Source organism: Sylvia atricapilla, chromosome 14 (assembly GCF_009819655.1).
Source record: "Sylvia atricapilla isolate bSylAtr1 chromosome 14, bSylAtr1.pri, whole genome shotgun sequence".
NCBI lineage: Eukaryota > Metazoa > Chordata > Aves > Passeriformes > Sylviidae > Sylvia > Sylvia atricapilla.
Window position 1 is genome coordinate 7,816,774 of NC_089153.1, and position 19,328 is coordinate 7,836,101.

The 19,328-nt window shown below is 47.5% G+C and overlaps 1 protein-coding gene and 1 long non-coding RNA gene across 4 annotated transcripts; one reads left to right on the forward strand and one right to left on the reverse strand.

The window, feature by feature from the left end:
• Window positions 1-1,712: 1,712 nt before the first annotated feature.
• Window positions 1,713-6,532, reverse strand: LOC136367411 (uncharacterized). 2 transcript variants are annotated; one of them, XR_010744689.1, is made up of 3 exons: window positions 6,138-6,532; window positions 2,911-5,270; window positions 1,713-1,996 (listed from the first exon to the last, which is right to left on the reverse strand). It is a non-coding gene; the product is annotated as an uncharacterized lncRNA (long non-coding RNA). The 2 variants fall into 2 exon arrangements; XR_010744688.1 differs by lacking the exon at window positions 6,138-6,532 and having other exon boundaries at window positions 2,911-5,384.
• IRF1 (interferon regulatory factor 1) lies at window positions 5,773-12,829 on the forward strand. 2 transcript variants are annotated; one of them, XM_066328979.1, is made up of 10 exons: window positions 5,773-5,990; window positions 7,154-7,245; window positions 8,212-8,311; window positions 8,562-8,738; window positions 9,049-9,098; window positions 9,232-9,367; window positions 9,536-9,661; window positions 10,256-10,299; window positions 11,141-11,276; window positions 11,756-12,829. In XM_066328979.1, the coding sequence occupies exons 1-10, from the start codon at window positions 5,786-5,788 to the stop codon at window positions 11,854-11,856; spliced, it is 1,167 nt and encodes a 388-aa protein (XP_066185076.1). In that variant the 5' UTR covers window positions 5,773-5,785; the 3' UTR covers window positions 11,857-12,829. The 2 variants fall into 2 exon arrangements, with proteins under 2 accessions (XP_066185076.1, XP_066185077.1); XM_066328980.1 differs by lacking the exon at window positions 5,773-5,990 and adding an exon at window positions 6,594-7,069.
• Window positions 12,830-19,328: the final 6,499 nt, after the last annotated feature.

Here is a 19,328-nt window from a genome sequence, read left to right on the forward strand (position 1 = left end):
AAAATAATGTGGCCTTGCTAGATAGCACAGATAGAGCTATATACGTAGAATTTATGTAAGAATTTATGTAAGAATTTGAGTTTGCCTTCGTACATTAACTTTGGCTTAGGATAAGTCCAACCCTATTGTAGGAAAATTCATGTAAGTACCTAATTACCTAAAAATAGAATAAAAATGCATTACTCTTAGAACACACACACACAGGATTCACAAAAACACCAATGCTGCTGTTGTTGCTACTGCTGCCAGTGCTACTGATAAGACACTCATGGGACACAAACTACTGATGTCTTTACTGCAGCTGTGGCTGCTGCTTCTGCTTGGGACTTAGAAACTTTATGTTACAAGGCTTCTACGAATTACTACAGACTCTAATAACTTTGCCTTCACAGGACTGATTTAACAATGCAATAAAGGACTTCTTTTACAACTACCCAACTTTTAGTCTTCAGTGAAGACGCCCAAACCTCTCAGAGTCAGAATCCAACTCATGTTTTAGAACATGATTTTTACTCTTTGCTCTGGTCCTACAAGGTCCTTGATGCCACCATGGTTGCCCTCAGCACTGGGACCAGCAGCCCAGCTCAGAGCATGGTCCCATCCTGCTGTTCACCCACAGTCTAGCCCAGCTGGGACAAGCCTCCTTTCCACTGCATCCTGCCTGCACTTCCCATCCTTCAGCTCATGGCAGTCAAGTGACCGGCCCAGGCACTTCTCAGCATCCACAGGAACTTCTGTTTTGGCACCCTTTTTGCACAAGGACAGGACAGACTATTTCAAACAAAGCAGGCATTATGGATGTTCCTCCCAAGACAAAGCAGAGGTGAAGCATTCACAGGTCACTGCACTGCAGCCTCCACTTCCAGCTGACTTTTCCTGGAGGGCCAGCGTCCATCCCCAGGGTGTCCCTGCCTCCTGCTTGCAGGCTTGCAGCCTGTTCCAGCTGCTGGAGGGCAGCAGCAGTGTGTAGGCAGGGGCTGAGTGCAGGCAGGGGCTGGGCAGGAGGTGGGGGTTGGCCTCCATGAGCCCCCAGAAGGCCCCTGCCTACCCCTGAGAAGGGCTGGAGGCACAGCACCACGCTGCCACAAGTACTGGCCTGTCCTTCCACTGGCAGGGAAGTTTGGCACCTTTTCCAATCAGCCCAGGATGGAGCAAACTTTCCAAGCCAGGAGCTAGATGAGAGGCACAGGCAGCCTTGCCCACCACGTGCTGCTTGTCCCTCTGGCTTGACTCCTGCTCTGCAGATGGCTAATTGAGCAGAAGGTCCAATCCCACTCTCAGCTGGATACTCCAAGGGCAAATAAAAGCACGTGAAGACACAACTCGCCATTTTTCTACTGATCTCAGCCCTAGCTTTGCTGGCAGGACTCCAGCAGTCTCAAGTGCACGGATTCCCATTTGCCCTGGGGGGTTACTGGCCAGGATGCCAGGACCTCTGGGCACCTGGGGTCAGCACAGCCCCGTCACTGTCCCACTCCTGCTCTGCTGCGCCCCGGGTGAAGATTCACATGCACCAGGAGAGGCCTAAATCTCTCTGGCCTTTTTCAGGGAGCTCAGGCTGCTGCAGGTCTGCACCCCTGTCAGCAAAACTGTCAGAGCTGCCATGTGCCTGCAGCTCACAGGACTTCCCTCAGCAAATTGTTCATGACATGTCTGTGTCCTCCTTCAAGGTGGAGGGTAAGTAAGGAGCATGGAAAGTCCAAGACCACAAATAAAGTTTTTGCAATTTCCTTTAGTCCCACCAAAACAAGCATAGAATATCTTTTTGGTTTAATTAAAAAAATTTTGCTGTGCTATCACTGGGAAGAACTGGAATGATTTTGAGTCTTGAGATAGGTCTCTCCAATTCCAGGAAACTGTAAACGGCCCATCCCAGGATTTATTTATTGTAGCCTGCAGATCAGAGCACTTGCTGGGATTACATCATGCCAGCTGGGCAGAGTTTCAACATTTCTGACATTCATTCTCCTGCATGTGCTTCAACCGAAGTTCCTTTCTGTAAAACAGGCATTTATAAGAAATGAAAACCACTTGCAGCATGCCCTGCACCCTCACAGCTTCTGACCCAGAAGCAGCTAGCTTTGGTTGTCTGTCTTGGCAGTTTTTAAGGCTGATACTCCATCCCTGCTCCTGACAAAAAAAATCACCCTGCATTAACCCCTCGCCACCTGGAAAGCTCTTGGGAGGAAGAGACATTTCCTGCCCACAGATGACCTCTGTCACCAAACTGTGACAGCAGTTTGGATGCTCCTTAGTGGGGAATCATGACAATGGTGAGGTTATAGGAACAGCTCCGCACCCATTTTTTTATATCCTGCTCCAAAAAGGAAGGTTTGTTTCTGAGTTGATGGGAAAGGGGACAGAGGCAGATAGAGGGGTGGGGGGAAATTAGAAAGGGCTTGAATTAGAGCAGGTTTCTCTTAAAGCAGGTAGAAAAGAGGAACAAACAAACCTTCACAGAGTGGGCTGTTGAGCCCTGGTGGGCATGGGAAGGTCCTGATGCAAAAATGGAAGGAAGCAGCCAGGGCCACGAGGAAAGAGATAAGAGGCTCCCTCTCACTGTGCTCCAACTCTTCCCCTCCACAAACCCCTGCTCCATCCTGTGGTTGTTCACTCCCCCACCCCACAAATACTGCCTGGGCATGCAGACCTGGGGCTCTGCTGCCTCCCTAGGCTTACTACCAAGTCACCAGAGGCAGTTTTCTGTGGCAGCCCCCAGCCCCATCTCTCCCTCTCTCCATCTCCCCATCGCCCCATGGTCAGAGCAGATTCTCCACTGTGGATCTTCTCTCCTGGCTGGGTTCACAGGGGAAGGGAAAATCCTCAAAGCAAAGACTGCCATGAGTGCTTGGTATAATGCTCAAGCTCTTTCTCCCAAGACACTGTAGAGATTTAGAACCTGAGGCTCACCTGGAGGTGAATGCAGCTCTGAAGTTTGTACCCACATTGGCAAGCATGTCTGCACTGAAGAGTGCTGGGTTTCTGCCCCTTCCCTTGCCGCTTCTCAAAGTGTTTCTGGATGTTTGGAGCCTCAGGTTCACCCCATGGTGCACAGGGTTTTATATTAACCATGATTTCTTTCATACGACACAGGGCCAGAGCCGTCCTGAGCTGCTTAAACAAGAAGAGCAATAATGCCAGAGAAAAAAGACCCATGTTTGAGCCTCTATATCTGATCTATAACCCTCCCTCCTTAGAGGCCATGCCATTAGCTCCATGGCTGATGTCATCCAGGTCACATTTTTGCATCATTTAAATTACAGTCTTCCTATGATCTCCTTATCTCAGGGCACTGGCTGAGAGGGAGAGGTATGTGTTACAGGATAACAAACACAACTTGCTGGAGGATCAGTTTGGGATTGAATTTGGTTTTAAATAAAGATACTATTAAATATTACTTCTGCATTCTACAGTCCTAGACTTGGGATCCCCTTGGATCAAGTAAATGTGATACAATATGTCAGTGATCTGCTTCTCTGTGTCTCAGCTTACTGATAAAACTAGGGAATTGGCAATTCACGGAGGGAATAAGAAAAAAAAAGGTGAACAAGGTAAAATGCCTCTGAAATAAAGCTGGAGCAGGGCTCTGATTCTGCAGAGAATAAAGATGTTGACATTATGGACATACTTGTGTGACTACTGGGTGGCACAGAAGGGCTTTATGGCCAACCATTTATTGACTCCCTGAGATTATTCCTTCATTATACTTTTACACATGACAAATTTAAGTGCATATTCTTGCTACATTAGATAAACTGCTGAAAGGGTGGTTAGTGTAGTGGGATAAATGAGAGGAAGGAGTCAGTTTAATAAGGAGAAGTCTTTATAAGCACTGTATAAGGGAGTCTGACACACAATAACATTGTGGAGACACAAGTTGTTATTTCCTGGTTTCAGCAGAAAGATAGCAAAAAAGCAAACAAACATAAGACATCCCAGGCTGGGCAGGTCCTGCTCCATGGAAACGTGCCATGCAAATGTGGGACAGGACACAGATAGAAAGGTCAATTAGGTTTCCTTATATAGGATCTGTCTGGGTTTAAACCCGAGGAAAAAAGAGGAGATTGAGGGGTGGGGCTGTTAACTTTCCTTCTTGCATTTCTACTATAGGTCTATTTATTTGGTGTCTGATGTCAATTCCTGACAAGAAACAGACTAAAAAAGCCATTAAGGGTCTCAAGAGTACGGAAGTCATGGATCAAAAAAAAGTTACTGTTCAAAATTCAGTCATTTCAGGTGTTTGATACATTTGGTGTGTGCAGACCTTGGCCCATGAAACCAGGAAGCTCAGAATTAATCTTCTCTAAAGCTGGGTGAGCTGTGAAAGCAAACCATTGGAGGCTGTAACTGAAAAGCGATAACCATAATTTTTTTGGTCAATATTTAGGTTATATAAGAGGTGGTGTGTCTATTTTTGTAGATGACATTTACACTGAAACATCAAGTATCTTCTGTCTTCTCTTTTTTGGCTACATTTATATTAGCTTCTATTTGTGTAGTAATATCTAGCATCTCTCCTTCTTTGATTGTTTGTTTAATTTACCTAATATGTTGTATCTTTACCTATGGTGAAATCTCGGTAGCAAATGGTGCCTCCCTCAGCACAAAGACCCGACTGGAGCATCCTACCACAAGTTAAGTGTGTCAAACAAACAAAAAAACATTAGTTAAGAGAAAGCGTGGGACTCCTACACGGTGTTTCTCTGTAGTTAAAACCAGGTTGGGGCCTTTCTTTCATCTTTATATTAAAAGAAGAAAACTTGCCAGAGCAGGCAGGCAGTGTGGTGGTGTAACACTCCTGTCTCAGCGACCCGTGCATCTTTGTACCTCTCTCCCCACATAAATTCCTGTTGCATATGATTACAAACCTTCCTTGATGTTGTGGAAATAATTAAAAATGCTCTAATATTCTGCCGGATGGAATGCACCTTGAAGACACTGGGTTAAAATCTAATCTCGCGGTCCTACGGTTACAGTGGACTCAAGTGAAATCCTGATGGTTTCAGTAGCCTTCTGTCATGCTGACATTTCCTTTCTTCAGGCTTCATCCAAGAGGGGTAAGAGGGGGCAATACCATCGGTCACCATTTATCACAGAATCACAGGATCCCAGGGTGTTCTGGATTGGAAGGGACCTTAAAGGTGCCAACACCTTGCAATAAGAACACCTTTCACCAGACCAGGTTGCTTCAAGCCGCATCCAACCAATCCCTGAACACTTCCAGGGACGGAGCATCCTCTCTGGGCCACCTGTTGTAGGGCGTCACCACCCTTACAGGGAAGAATTCCTTTTTAATATCGAATCTGAACCTATCCTTCTCTCAAGCGTGAAGCCATTCCCCCTTGTCCTGCTGGGGACCACGTGGGTACCTGGCACACGCTGGTCCCTGGCACACGCTGGTCCCTGGTTTAGGTGCACCACGATGTGCACAGGAATTGCTTTGGCGATCCCATGGTCTCTCCCTGAAAAGGGGGCTAGATCCCTCTGTGGGAAGGGAACAGGATATCTCTGCGGGGCGGGGGTTGGATCCTTGTGGGGACGAGTCGCTCCATGGGACAGGGACTGGATATCCCTGTGGGACAAGACCTAGATCCCCCCGCGGGACAGGACGGCACCCTCGCGGGGCGCAGAGGCCGGCTCCGGGCGCTGCAGCCGCCCGTGGGCCGGCGGCGGATCCCGCGGGGGGAGGGAGCGCGGGCGGGCGGCGGGCGGGGCCGGGGCCGGCAGCGGGGGAGCCGCGCCCCCCGGGCCGCTGGTGCTACAACAGCGTGATTTCCCCGAAGTGATGCTGCGGCGGCCGCCAATGACGGGCGCGTCCACCCCTCGCCGCGGCGCGGATTGGCCGGGCGGCGGCCGGGCCCGGGCGCGGGGAATCCCGGAGCCGCCGCGTTATACCCGCGGGCGCGGCCGGCGGCAGCCAGAACCGGGCGGCGGGCGGGGGGTGCGCGTCGGCCGGGGACACACTGCTCGGCGCTGCGCCACACAGCCAGGTGGGTCGTGCTGCAGCCTATCCTATCCTGATCCTATATTCTAGATCCTATATTCTAGATCCTATATTCTAGATCCTATATTCTAGATCCTATATTCTAGATCCTGTTCTATATCCTACCCCACCGTTAGCTCCCCACTTTGCGCACCGCGGAGGTTCCAGGAAAAGGCGCCCCGCAGGGTCCCTGGGAGCGGTGCCGGGGGCTGTCCAGGGACGGCAGCGCCGGCCTCCCGTGCGGAGGAGCTCCGGAGGAGGAGCGGGGGCATCGCTCCGGCGGCCGTCGGGGTGGGCACGGCGCATCCCTCCTGCGGGCAGCGGTGCAGCGTACAGGCTCTCGGAGGGGACAGGCTTGGGCGGGCTGTCGCTGCACACCGGACACGGTGCTGCAGGGCCGGACACGGCTCCGCTCCGCCGATCAGCCGCGGGCGGAGCGGGCGGCCCGGGTCCCGCTGCTCGGGGCAGCCCTTGGCAGACCCTGGCCCGGGGCGGGCACTCTCCGGGACCTCGTCCCGCCCCCGCCGAGCGGGTTGCTGGTCAAAGTTAAAAAAGTGTTCTTTGGGCAATCTTGGGCTGTGTGTTTTGGAAAAACACCGCAAACAGGAAATTATTTGTGCAAAGGAAGCGTCGAGAGGGCCGGTCCTTGCGGCGGCAGCGCCGGGCGCCGCTCCTTGGGACGGGGTCGTGGTGGAGTTGGGTATACCCGCCTGCAGCAGGACCGCTGCCCCCTACTTTGCTCAACTTAATTAATAATGAACTTCTAAGAAGAGGATTTTCCAGCCGGTGCCTCTCCGTGGCTGGAGAGCGGGGGGACAACCCGCAGCCGGTGGCGGTGCTAGCGGGAGGTTTCCTCCCAGAACGGGGCTCGGAACCGGGCTGTCCCCGGCCTGACCGCGCCCACGCGGCAGGGCCTGAACACCCACTGCTGCCATCGGCCTCTTTGCCGAATTCCAAACCTGAGCCCTGTTTTGGAGCTGAGCCAGGCGGAGCAGGAAGCATTTCCTTCCACGAGCAGGTGAAAGGCACTGAACAAGAGTTCAGACTCCGGAAATGTAGCCTTGGTGGTGATGCTGAGCACAGAAGGCATTGGAGGGGCAGCACTGCAGAGTGGTTACAGCAGTGATGAGAGTTTGTCTGACCTGTTCGTTACTTCTTTTACAGCCAACACCAACATGCCAGTGTCAAGAATGCGCATGAGGCCCTGGTTGGAAATGCAGATTGAATCCAATCAAATACCAGGACTGATATGGATTAACAAGGTAAGGCTCCTTTGTACTATTATCATCATTATTAGTACTACTTGTGTATCATTAACATTCCTTGTTCTTAAATGACGCTAAACACAAGTCAAGATCATAAAGGAAAAGACATGAAGTACACTCACCAGCATTATGTTTGAGAAGCAACAGTTTTTGTTTGCAGGAAGGGTAGCTTTGCTTGGTAGACAGTGGAGTAGTTCCATTTTTCTTTCAGAAAATTCTCAGGAGGGGAATGATAAATTGCATTGAAAACATTCTTAGTGTGTTGGAGAACGAAGAAACCTTCAAAATGCCTTTTAACTCCTGCTGCTCACTGAGCCAAGTCACCTCCTGTTCCAGATAAGCAACTGCTGTTATACTCCAGTTGCTTCCATTTTTAAGATTTGGCCTGAAAGGAATATTGTATTTTTGGTCTGTAAGGCATATCCCTGTTAACCAAGGTGTAGTGCACAGGTCGAGATCACTGAGCTTATTCAACCAGCTAGCTGAAGTTTCCATATTCACCCCAAGAGGATATTTAAGCTACATTTTTTGTAGGATTGCCACAGGATCTTACAGACAACTGAAAAAAAGGATTCTCTGACAAAGTGTATCTAGCAAAAATGCTGTAATTTATGACATACTAATAGGTTAGATGCAATGTATTGAAATTATTCTGGGATAAAGTTGATAATATTGCTCACTTATACTGTACTGTAGCACCTTTGGGTTTTTTCCAAGTTTCAAAAACCATAAAAAGCCTTAAATGCCATGAACAAAATAGGTGGAACAATGGCTATTTAATAAAAATATAGATTAAATAACCGTTGCATTTATATAGTTATAACCCCCTCTGCTCTAAGATATACAGCAGGGGTGGTTATAACATTTCTGAGCTGCAGCTGAGAACTCTTGATTAAATCCATCATTCCAAACTGGCATGTGATGTTTCTTTTTTAATTCAAATCTCTATTGGTTAAATTTCAGGATAAGAGGATATTTCAAATCCCATGGAAACATGCAGCTAAGCATGGGTGGGACATGGAGAAGGATGCCTGCCTTTTCCGGAGCTGGGCCATTCATACAGGTGTGTGCTGGCTCTACATTCCCATCAGTCATGAGACTATCTTAAACAAGGCATTTTTTGCCTTGACTTACACTGGTAGTTAGATTAACTTTGTCTTTTTAGATAGAAAATAAAAGATAGAAGAAAAACTTTGGTTTTTTAGATAACACATGTACTAGTGTACATGTCAGAAAATAGAATGTTGGTATCTTTTGGTGGAAAAAACCAGCACTGGAAAGTCTTAAATACACAACCCATCTCTTATTTATAGGAAGGTATAAAGAAGGTGAGAAAGATCCTGATCCAAAAACCTGGAAGGCAAATTTCCGTTGTGCCATGAATTCCCTGCCTGACATTGAAGAAGTGAAGGATAAAAGTATCAACAGGGGCTCCAGTGCTGTCAGGGTTTACAGGATGCTGCCACCCTTGACAAAGCATGAGAAGAAAGGTAAACCCTTGGCAAACCCTGCTTAAACAGCCCTTAAATGTCCTGCTCTGTGTAAGCAGGGGGTAACAGACCTGTTGGTAGCACTGGTGCAACTGGGCTTGCTCACTGGTTATTGCTGGGAATGGCTTGTACAAATAGTTAATTTTATCCCAAATTCCCTAAATATGCCTAAAGGCAGCATCAGGGGGTCATGGGGACTGGCTGGTGCTGGCAGTAGTTGAGCTTGCTGAGCAGGTTTCAAGGCTGCAAGAGCTCACACTTGCCTAAAATGTGCAGCCCATTCTCACATTCGTCTTATTTTATTTCACAGAAAGGAAGTCAAAGTCTTCAAGAGAAGCAAGAAACAAGAGCAAGAGAAGGGTATGTGTCTGTAGAGGCAGCTGAAGAAGCTAGAGGTTTTGGTGGTTTTCTTTCTTAACTTTTTTTCATATGGGAACTTATGTGCTCTTAGACAAGTCTTTCATGCTTTACCCCTTTTTTTTTTTTTATGTAGTGTTACGAAGAGCCAAGGCTGAAAGAGTCAGCAGAAAGCTTAACCAACACTCCTTTGCCAGATGACCACAGTGGCTACACCATTCACGACTATGCAGGGCAGGAAGTGGAGGTGGAGAGCACAGCCATCACCTTAGGTGAGATGCTGGGTTTAGGTCTGAGCAGAGCACAAACTGCCATTTGTGCTAAACCCACGGTCAAAGATGAGTACTGGGGCTGGGGCAACTGCAGTGTCAGACTGCAGGGAGGAAGCAGAGGTGGTTCTCTCCCCTCCTGTGAGTGCCAACTCCTGGTGCATCCCCCAGAGCTGTCCTCCTGCGAAGTGAGTGGCTCCCTGACCGACTGGAGGCCAGCAATGGAAGTCCCCATGGCTGACAGCACCAATGACCTCTACCAGCTCCAGGTGTCTCCCCTGGCTTCCTCCTCTGAAGGTGGGTATTTCTTTTTTCCTACCCCAGTCTGTCACTGGTCTGCTGGAGGCAGGGCAGCAGGATGAGGAGTGCCTGGGCCAACAGGAGAAACAAGAGCTGTTTTGTAGAAAAAGCAACCCTCATCTAATAGATTTGGGAATCTGGAGTTACCAAACCAACCAGGGGGCAGAAGGGAAGAGCTGACATGTGCCCATGGGTGAAAGGCTCTGAAATGCCACCTGCTCCAATAGAGATGGTGGAGGTAGCCATGCTTCCCACCGGGGAAATAAATAATTAACCTGGATATATCAGAGTGGTTCTTCACTTGGACGGCATATCATCTTCCTCCTATCATCTGCCACAGCAAGTGGGCTCTGCTCTGTTGAGTCCTGGGGAGGATCAGAGCTGGCTGGAGCCCTGCACCTCAACATGCAGTTGTTAAAGAGCATCAGAGATTAAAGGCTGTGAGGAGTCTTGGGTGGGCAGGAATATAAACTAGTCACGTTGTGTGACAAGAGAATATGAAGCAGGTTCTGTGGTGAAGAAGCAGAAGTATGAGGGCTAAAAGTTGACATCTATGTTTTCTTCCCTTTTTTTAATGTGCTTACAAAACAGTCACAGATGAAGACGAAGAGGAAATAAATCCGGATATTTTTAAGGTAAAACCAGCCTTTCTGGTCAGAATAAAATTGTCCAAAGTTTGTGTTTGTACCAAGAGAGGAAGGGAAGCAGGTATCTGATCCAGTCTCATGTGAGCTGAGCATACACTTTCTTAATGAGGAAGCCTGAAAAATTAAATATAAAAAGAAAGCTGCTTTGCAAACATGAACTGGAGAGGACACACCCATAGAAATATTTACCCTTCATGTGAAAGTCAGAGGAAGCTACTGAGTACTGCTAGGACTAGAGACTGATAGAATAAGAGAATCATTAAGGTTGGAAAAGATCTCTAAGACATCAAGTCCAACCATCAGCCTGCATCACCACTATGTTCATTAAACCAGATCCTCAAGTGCCATATCCTCATGTTTTTTGACTACTTCCAGGGATGATGACTCCACCACTTCCCTGGACATGTTCCAATGCTTGACAATCCCTTCCATGAAAATTTCTTCCCTAATATTCAATATAAACATCCCCTGGAACAACTTGAGGCTGTTTCCTTGGTCTCAGTTTGTTGTATTAGGGTCTGCAAAGATCCTGTAGACCTTTCTATTTTGCCCTTCCCTCCACCTCTGACGTGTCTAGCCTAATCTGCATTTCCAGACATGTCACGCTCATCCCACTGATAAGATAGGAAAAGGTGCTCCAGCCCTTGCTGTTTTGCATGAACTTATTTTTTTTTTAAGACTGTGACAAAATAAGTTTTATATAACTTAGCATGAGAAAATAAAACTTGATCTTGTTGCTTACCTGTCTCCTAATTAAGGGCAAGTAATCAAACATTGCACCCACAGCAGGAAGGAACAGTTTTTACCATCTCTCCTTCTTCTCTTCCAGCTGCTTGGACCAGCCCAAGACTGGCACAACACCAGCATTGGGGGGAAAGGTTTTCTCACCAACGAGTCAGGCACCCAGACCCTGTGCAGCACCTACAGCTACAAGGAACAGGATGGGGACATAGACACCACATCAGGTACAGGCTCCTGGGCTACTCCTGTCACTCCAGGCCATGGGATGATGCAGTTAAGACACTAATGGGGAGGCAGCAAAGGAAACGGAGGAATTCACCATCCTTGTGTTCTGAGATTTCCAAGCAGCCTGTAAGGAATTTGTTGATAAAAAGGAAAAGTCAAAAAACACCTTCAATAAGCAACTCCTACAGATTTCAGGCTTATACATGTGTAAGTTAGGTCTTGGAATATAACTGAAGAAGTTCCTCTAGCAATAGTTTAAATGAAACAGTTTATTAGAATGTGTTAAATGTATTTTAGGAAAATAGTAGTAAAATAGTAGTCAAAATACTAGTAAAAAACTAGTACATAATAAAATAATTAAGTATTTACTCTCATCTGAGAAATCTTTCAATTTTTGATATTTGCTTTTAATATATCTGTATGCTGTTTTGCTCTTGCTGCATTAATTCAGTACTCATTCTTGGTTCCTTTTATCTAGGAGAGATGGATTTCAGGTTCTTTGACCAGAAAAGCAGCCTAGACTTCTCCTGGCTGGATTCAGTGAGGCCAACCATGCAAGTCATTCCCTGTGGATTGTAAACCCTTGGCTTCCTCCAACCATAAACTGCTCTTGGATAGGAACTTCAACAAGCGCGGAGAGAATGGAAGGGTTTTTTTGTTACTGACTGAAGGAAGAAAGCAGCTTCTTTTATTCCGTTTCAGTTTTAGGCTGGGAAGGTTAGCAGGAAAAACACCATGATCAATGTAAAAAAGGAACCCCACCTTGCTAGCAGGACTCTGACACTGAAGGTGCTCAGCTGCAGCTCCCACCTTGCTGCTCTGGAGCTGAAGCTTTTGCTGGAAGGTGTTACTGTGCCATGGAGTCTGACCTGGTGGGGTACCACAAGCCTGGGGAGCAGGTTACCATCCTCCTCATATGTGGTGTGATGAGCACTTTACCCACAGTGTGCTTAGAGGAGAGATTGCAGATAAGTCTCTGACCTGTTAGTTTTGGTTGCTGCTTACTTGTGCAACACTGGTGATACTGAGCTTAACAACTGTCATTACACTTTCACAGAAAAATTGGGTTAATGGGCCATCTCTTCTTTGATTTACTCCATCATATAGTTTATCTTTCAGACCTTTCAAACTCTGTAAATAGACAATTAAAATGTGAAAATTCAGTTTAGGCTTTGCTTCCACCTAGTCTGTTTCCCAGGGTCACTCCTAGCATGCTCTCTGCTGCAGACATGCCCTATCCCCTTCCTCACATGAGTTCAAGAGCTGCTGCATGGAACAATTTTGCACTGATAGGGGCAGAGCTCTTTATTTTTACCATGCCGTTTGCAAATTCCTTCTGGCACTCTGTGGGGATTCCTCCAGTACTGCACACAAGCTGTAACATCCCACAGATCCTCTGTATCAGCATATGCAGGCGAGTGCTGGATGGAAGAGGTTCTAATGTGTGTCTGTAATAGATAGGAATCAAATCACTAAAGACTATTTTGTTGTACAGTTTATTTTTGTATATAAAGTGTTGTATATTTGTTTTAATAAAATGTTTTATATATGACATGTTTACTTTTTCTCATGGAAGAGCTCTGAGGATGCATTCCAGCTTCCTTGAAAATGCCCAAACAGATGTGATGTTGAGAGAGTTGGAGGGGTTTTTTCATGACTCATGAAAGCACAACGAATTTTGTTGGTGTTCATTTCCTAGCCTCCAGCCTCTTCCAAGTGCAGCTGATGGGTGGAACCTTTCATGTCAGGGAAGGGGAGCCCTGGTGGTGTGCACTGTGCAGTAGTTGGTTTGTAGTTGCCATCATCTGCAAGTCAGACCTGACTCAGAGCCAGGTTACAGGCTACAGTAAAAAATCTGTACAGCAAGTCCCTGCTATGGATGTTCCTATCAGCAGTACCATTGGCTTCTGGTATTAGATCAGCAGTGAAACCATAGTTAAGTACCTCGGGTTTGCCTAAAAAAAAAGCACAGGCACAATTCAGATGGCAATGGCAAAGAAGCTGTTTTTCCCCTGAGTATTTGATTCGTTATACTTCATACTGCAAAGGTCTAATGCTATTGCATCATGTGTGGCTGGATACAAGTGAAGCTGGGCCAGTGTGTGAGTGCCACAGCCACTGACACTGCCTGGAAAACCCCTGTGCTGTGCTGGCCTTTGGGGAATAACTTCATTTTCTGGGCCAGAGCCAAGGAGAATACTGGGCTGCAGGAGAGGAAGACCCAGCCCAAAGGGCCAGAACAAAGGGGCCGTTTCCGAGCGCCTTTGGCACGGGCCTCGCTGCAGCCTGACCGCGGGACAGAGGTGAGGCCTGCTGAGGGGAAACTGACTGTGCCAGCTCATGGCTCCCAAATCCAGCCCCGCACTGCGGACGGGCGGCCTGGGGACGGAGAGATCCCTTCGTCCTGTTAATCATTAGCACGGGCTGAGGCAGGCAAGGCCGGGAAGCGCCTTGGGCAGAGAGCAGCTTGTGTGATCTCACCCTGGCCCTGCACGGGGGAGCTGTCAGTGCGGGGACTGTGCTGTCCCCCGAAACCTCACACCCCGGGCAGCTCTCTGGCCTGGAGGCCCACATGTTGGGGATCCCCTCCAGCTGGGAATCCCCGAGTACCTGGGCTGCCTTAAATCACACACCCCTAAAATCCTGCAGATCTAAAGTAGGAGCATTTTGTGCGCAAGCGAAGAAATCACCCACCAGATTCTTCCAGTGTTTAAGGTGTGCTTATAAAAGACAGAGAGCAACTTTTAACTCGGGCAGACAGTGACAGGACAGGGGGGTATGGCTACCAGCTGGTATAGGGTTGGACTGAATAGATACTGGGAAGAAATTCTTGACTCTGGAGGGTCATGAGGCCCTGGCACAGGGTGCCCAGAGAACCTGTGGCTGCTCCATCCCTGGGACTGTTCAAGGCCAGGTTAAGCAGGGCTTGGAGCAACCTGGGATAGTGGAAGGTGTCTGTGCCCATAGCAGGCTGGAGAAAAATGAGCTTTAAGGGCCCTTCCAAACCATCTGACCAGTGACCAGATTTGTGTCCTGGTCAGTTGCAGCAGCACCTTCTACCAGGGAAGGGATGTGGGGCTGCAGCACCTAGAGCTACTTCTAGCCCTGGGGCAGGACACCAGCTCAGCATCACCTACACAAGGAGGAAATCTGTTTTAAGAGCCCTTGCAAGTTTACCACACATGGGGGGAGGGGGCAGGAGAGAGACGGGAAACTTTCTATGATGCAAACATTGCTAAAAATAAGGTGGCGATTAATTCACCCATTCATGCATTAAAAGGGGCATGATTTTCACCAGTATGCTCACATAAAAAAAAAAAAAAACACCAAAAAAAAACAAACAAACAAAAAAAACCCCCCCCCCCAAAAAAAAACCAAAAAAAAAAAAAAACAAAAAAAAAAAAAACCCAAAACAAAACCAACCAAACAAAAATACCCCCACCACCTCAGCATTGAAATGTTCACAGATAAAAGATTAGGCCAAGATTTGGGAATAATAGAAAGCAGCAGCAAGTGCCTCATATCCAGGGACCACAGACATGCTCCAAGACTGTTTTATCAGGACATTGGAAATGCTTTCCTTTGTTACCTGCCAAGGTACCTGCATGCTGGGTGTTTTACCAGTGAAAAGTGGTGAAGTCCCATGACAGAATTTGGTAGTTACTCAGGTATTGAAGCATCTGGATGGATAAATTCTACCCCAGGTGTATATTGTCAGTTTTGTTGGTTTGAGCTCTATAGGAGGGGAAAAAAAAACAGAGTGGTGCTCTCTAGCTCAGGAGTGGGGTGACCTGGGGGCTGCTACACTGAGTTGATGCCTGAGCAGCTCCTCCATCACCTCCAGGGCAGGTGGGACTTCCACAAGCAACAGACTAAAGAGACTTTTAGGCTACTTGTACACAGAGGAGCACCATCAGCTCTTTGGGATAAACTCCCTTCTCAGGCTATGTGAAAGAAACAGTTTTAAACCTTGACACTGGATTTTTCTGAATTTGCCTATCCTATTCAAGCTCTTCATAAACCCAATAAATGTCTGTTGGAATAAGGGCTGCTTTCACCTGCTATGTGCACACAGGTAAATTCAGCTGGGAAATATTCACATCACAGGAGAGCATGCCCTTGGGGAAAGCTGCTCAGCCCTTTCAAACCCAGCCAGAGCAATAAAGGAAAGTTCCTATGGGCAGGGCTCAAAGGGCAAGAAGCTCTTGTGCTATGAACCTTGCATGACAGAGAGACAGATCTAAATGCAGTGCAGCTGTTGTAAAAATAGAGATGACTTCTCCGAAGTGGAAAACAAAAAAGAGTCGTTGTGTAATCACTGGTCATTTAGGAAATGAACGGAGCTACTGCTGCAGGCTTGGAAGGCTATTCTAGCAGAGGCTTTCCACCACCTACCCCATTCTTACACCATCACTGGCTGCAGCTCACTTGTAAGCCTTGAAACCATTCAAAAACAAACTAAAAAAATCCCTCCATTTAGCTTTAGAGACTTAGACCATCAACAGGACAAAACTTCCTGAAAATAACACGACAGTCTCAGATACAGTCCCACATCCTGTATGTAGGAAAGCTCCGCAGTATCCCATCACCGATTTTGCCCTGTAGCATTCTGCATTGGGGTGGCAGAAGCTGCTGCTTCATGCCAGCAGAGGTTTTCAGGGCTGAAAAGGCTGGATCTCGTACATCTGGTAACTGAAGCTTTTCCCAGGGAAAACCTGGGACCTGTAAACAAGGAGTTGTTGCTTTTCCCCCCAGTTTTTGTCCAAATGGATCCTTAGTGAGTGGCTCAACAGTGCCTGGAGAAGCCCCTGGCTCTTGGCTGCCCAGAGCAGTGGCACCTTTGCCTGCCAGGCAGCAGAAAGTTATCCTGCAGTTATCCTTTCACCTTTATTTGGTAATTGAATCCTGATAATCATACACATTTCCAGGCAATCACATGATTTACAATATCACACCTGGAATGGATAGCAGTGCTTCGGGCCACAGGTCTGAATTTATAACTGCAAATAACAGTGGTATATTTATTTGTGGTGCAAAGGCAAACTATTGCTTAGAAAGGAACCAAATGTCTTGGACTACAAACACTTCTCTGCTCTTAAGGACCATTCCTCCTCTCCAGTCCCACAAGTTCCGCCGTTTCTCCCTTATTTGTAAAAACACAACCAAGGAAAACAAACTTTCTCAGGGCAGAAGCCTCTATCAGAGGCACGGGAGTGCCAAGGAAAGAAGTGTTATCTGTAGAACAGTTAGTGTTAGAGCTTAGAAGGGGAAATGTCTTCCCTAGAAAGGGAAATAGGGAGGAAAGTCACATTTTCATGAACCAATTGTATCTAAGTTGTATTTTCCCTTTCACCAGCTGCTTCAGTCTACTACCCATACCCTCTCCCACCACAGAGCTGCACTTCAGAGTTGCTTTTTCTCCCACATTTTTCTATCCCCCTCAATATTTCTCTCACTGTTGATTCATCCCTGTTCCTCTCCAGCCCTCCTATGGGCAAAAAGCCCTAAGGCAGTAATAAAATCAACAATAAAAGCTCATTGGTGCAGCAGCATGGTGCAGGTAGCTCCATTTACTTGCACTACGTCATTGTCATTCCCCACTAACCTTTGGTCTCATTTGTCCTGATAAGGTCAGGATGTGCATTCAGCCAGCGTGGTTCCCTGCCATGCACTCTGTCCTAGCACAGCTTCCCCAAAGAAGGGAGGAGCTGGGAAGGGATGGGAAAACTTCCCGTGGCCCCTTCCAAAGTTCCAACAAGAGCATGGCATGCACTGCCATTAGCTGAACTCTCAAAGGCACATCAACCAAGGCAGCAGAAGTCATACATTTCTTAGAACCTAGAAAATCTGCTCATCCTGCTGTATTTGGTCACCAACTAGATATGAGCAGATGTCACACACAGCATGAAGGACTCAGGGTTGCCAGGCACGAACATTCTCAACCCACTGACTGCCTTGCTGACCATGGTGGAAGGGCAGTGCCAGATCACAGGCAGCATCCCAGGGGTAGCCAGGAGGAACTGTAGCCACAGGGCTCAGAGATGAGGAGGGCCAGGGTCTGAGCAAGGAGCAGATCAGATGACACATCCAACCAAAACCTCTGTGCCAGAAGTTACCAGGGTCTGTCTCTGCATGAACACCAGGCAGTTACCATCTGTTCTGGTGTGTGAGGCTGCAAATCTAAGTCAAGACAAACATATGGATGAAACAGGCACTGGAAAACAGTTAGCAGGAGATATCCAGGAATACAGCAAATCCAGCCTCTGTCCTTGCTTTTTGACAGCTGACACAAACAGTGCAGCTCTCCTCAGCCTTTGTAACTTCAGAATTATCTACTCCCTTCATTTTGCACATGATTCATACAGACATCCACCATGAAGCCTTTGAAGAGGCCAGCCAGCTGGAGATGTCAGGTGGGATGAGGGGTGAGATGCTGTCACAACCCACACAGCACAGACTAGCATCTCACAGCTCACCAGTGTCTCCCAGCTGCCACAAACCAGCAGGGAGGAAAGGCTGAGTTGGTGGCCCATCAGGTTGTCAGGGCACCCAGGTCCTGGGCCAAAACAGCAGCAAAACCTGTTACCACACGAGCACCTGAGCTGTGATGAGAGAGTGGGTGCTCAGCTGTCACAGATGAGCTCACCACCTCTTTTGCAGTAATAGTGTCACACTTCAACCAAAGACTCCTGTCTATCGTGCTTGTTCCCCATCACACAACATGCTGTGATCACAGCTTCAAGGCTGGGGCAAGCCAAGATGTGTCCAGCATCTTCTGGGGACCTTCCAGGGGAATTCAGCTTCAATAGCATTACACGACAGCCTGAGCAGAAACAGCTGCCTGCCAGCCACAGGCAGAGGGAAGGACTTTGCTCTGTTTGTATGAATCAATGGTTGAAAACACAAAAACAAGGGAGTGGTAAAAGGCAGGTTCTCAAAGGGAGGAGGAAGGAGAAGGGTCTGAGGAACTCATGGCAACCAGAAACTAGCTGGAGGTTTTGCTCCTTTGAAAGCATATGTGGTTTGGCATTGATAACACAGAGAATGAAGGACAGAAAACAGCATAAGAATATTGGCCCTAATTCAAATTGAATTGGAGCACAAGCATTACACATATCAGCTATTTGTGAGTAGGGCTATTAAATAACAAGAACCAGGTGAACCACAGCATATCCACTAAATATTCCCAGTTCCAGTATCTCCATTGCAAGAATATGTTTCACTGAGTTTGTTCTTTCATCAGCTTAACATTACAAAGATTTCAGCAACAGTCTTCAGGCAGCAGAAACTAACTGAGAAGACAAGTCCAGACAGGTACAGCTTTGTTTTCACCAGGGTTTTTTTGCTGAAGAAAGCAGATGGAGCAGGAAGCAGAGTGGGGACTGTGCTGGCCTGTTCCAGCCTTGTGGCCAGTTCTTAGGGTATTTTTAACAATTCTGGAGGGATATGGCATAGATTACTAGTGGCAATATTTAAAATCAGCAGGTGAACCATGTTAGACATCTGTATTTCACACAGAAATAATAATTCTGTGTTATATCCAGCAGCTGCCATTCCTACCCAAGGCAATCCTTCACCATCAGCTTTGGAGGAGCATTACTGGGATTTCTTCTGCCTAGCCTGTTTCACCCCATGCTTCTGTAAGCTACAAACAGGCTTCCCACAGAGAAACATGAGGAGCTTTGCTGGAAGGACAGGCTGAGCTCCTCAGTCCCATCCCTAATGAAGAGCTCAGCTCACTTCCCTCCAGTATTTTACTCACGTTAAACAGGTAACAAATATTCCACCTAATCAGCATCCTGAGAGAAGCAGCTCACCAAGGTGTTTGATTACAATGCACACACTTTTAGGTAACAGGAGCATCCAGGGGTTATTAAAGAGTGGGAACAGCCCTTGACCTGCTCACAGGTATGAGGAAGCCTTGAAATAACATTTTTTCTGGGTTCCACAGCAGGGTGACATCTCTTTCCACCAAGGAAGTGAGTGCCAAGGAGTACAGCCAGGCTGAGTGGGTGTCCTGCCAAAGCACTGTCTCCAGGATCAGGAATGAC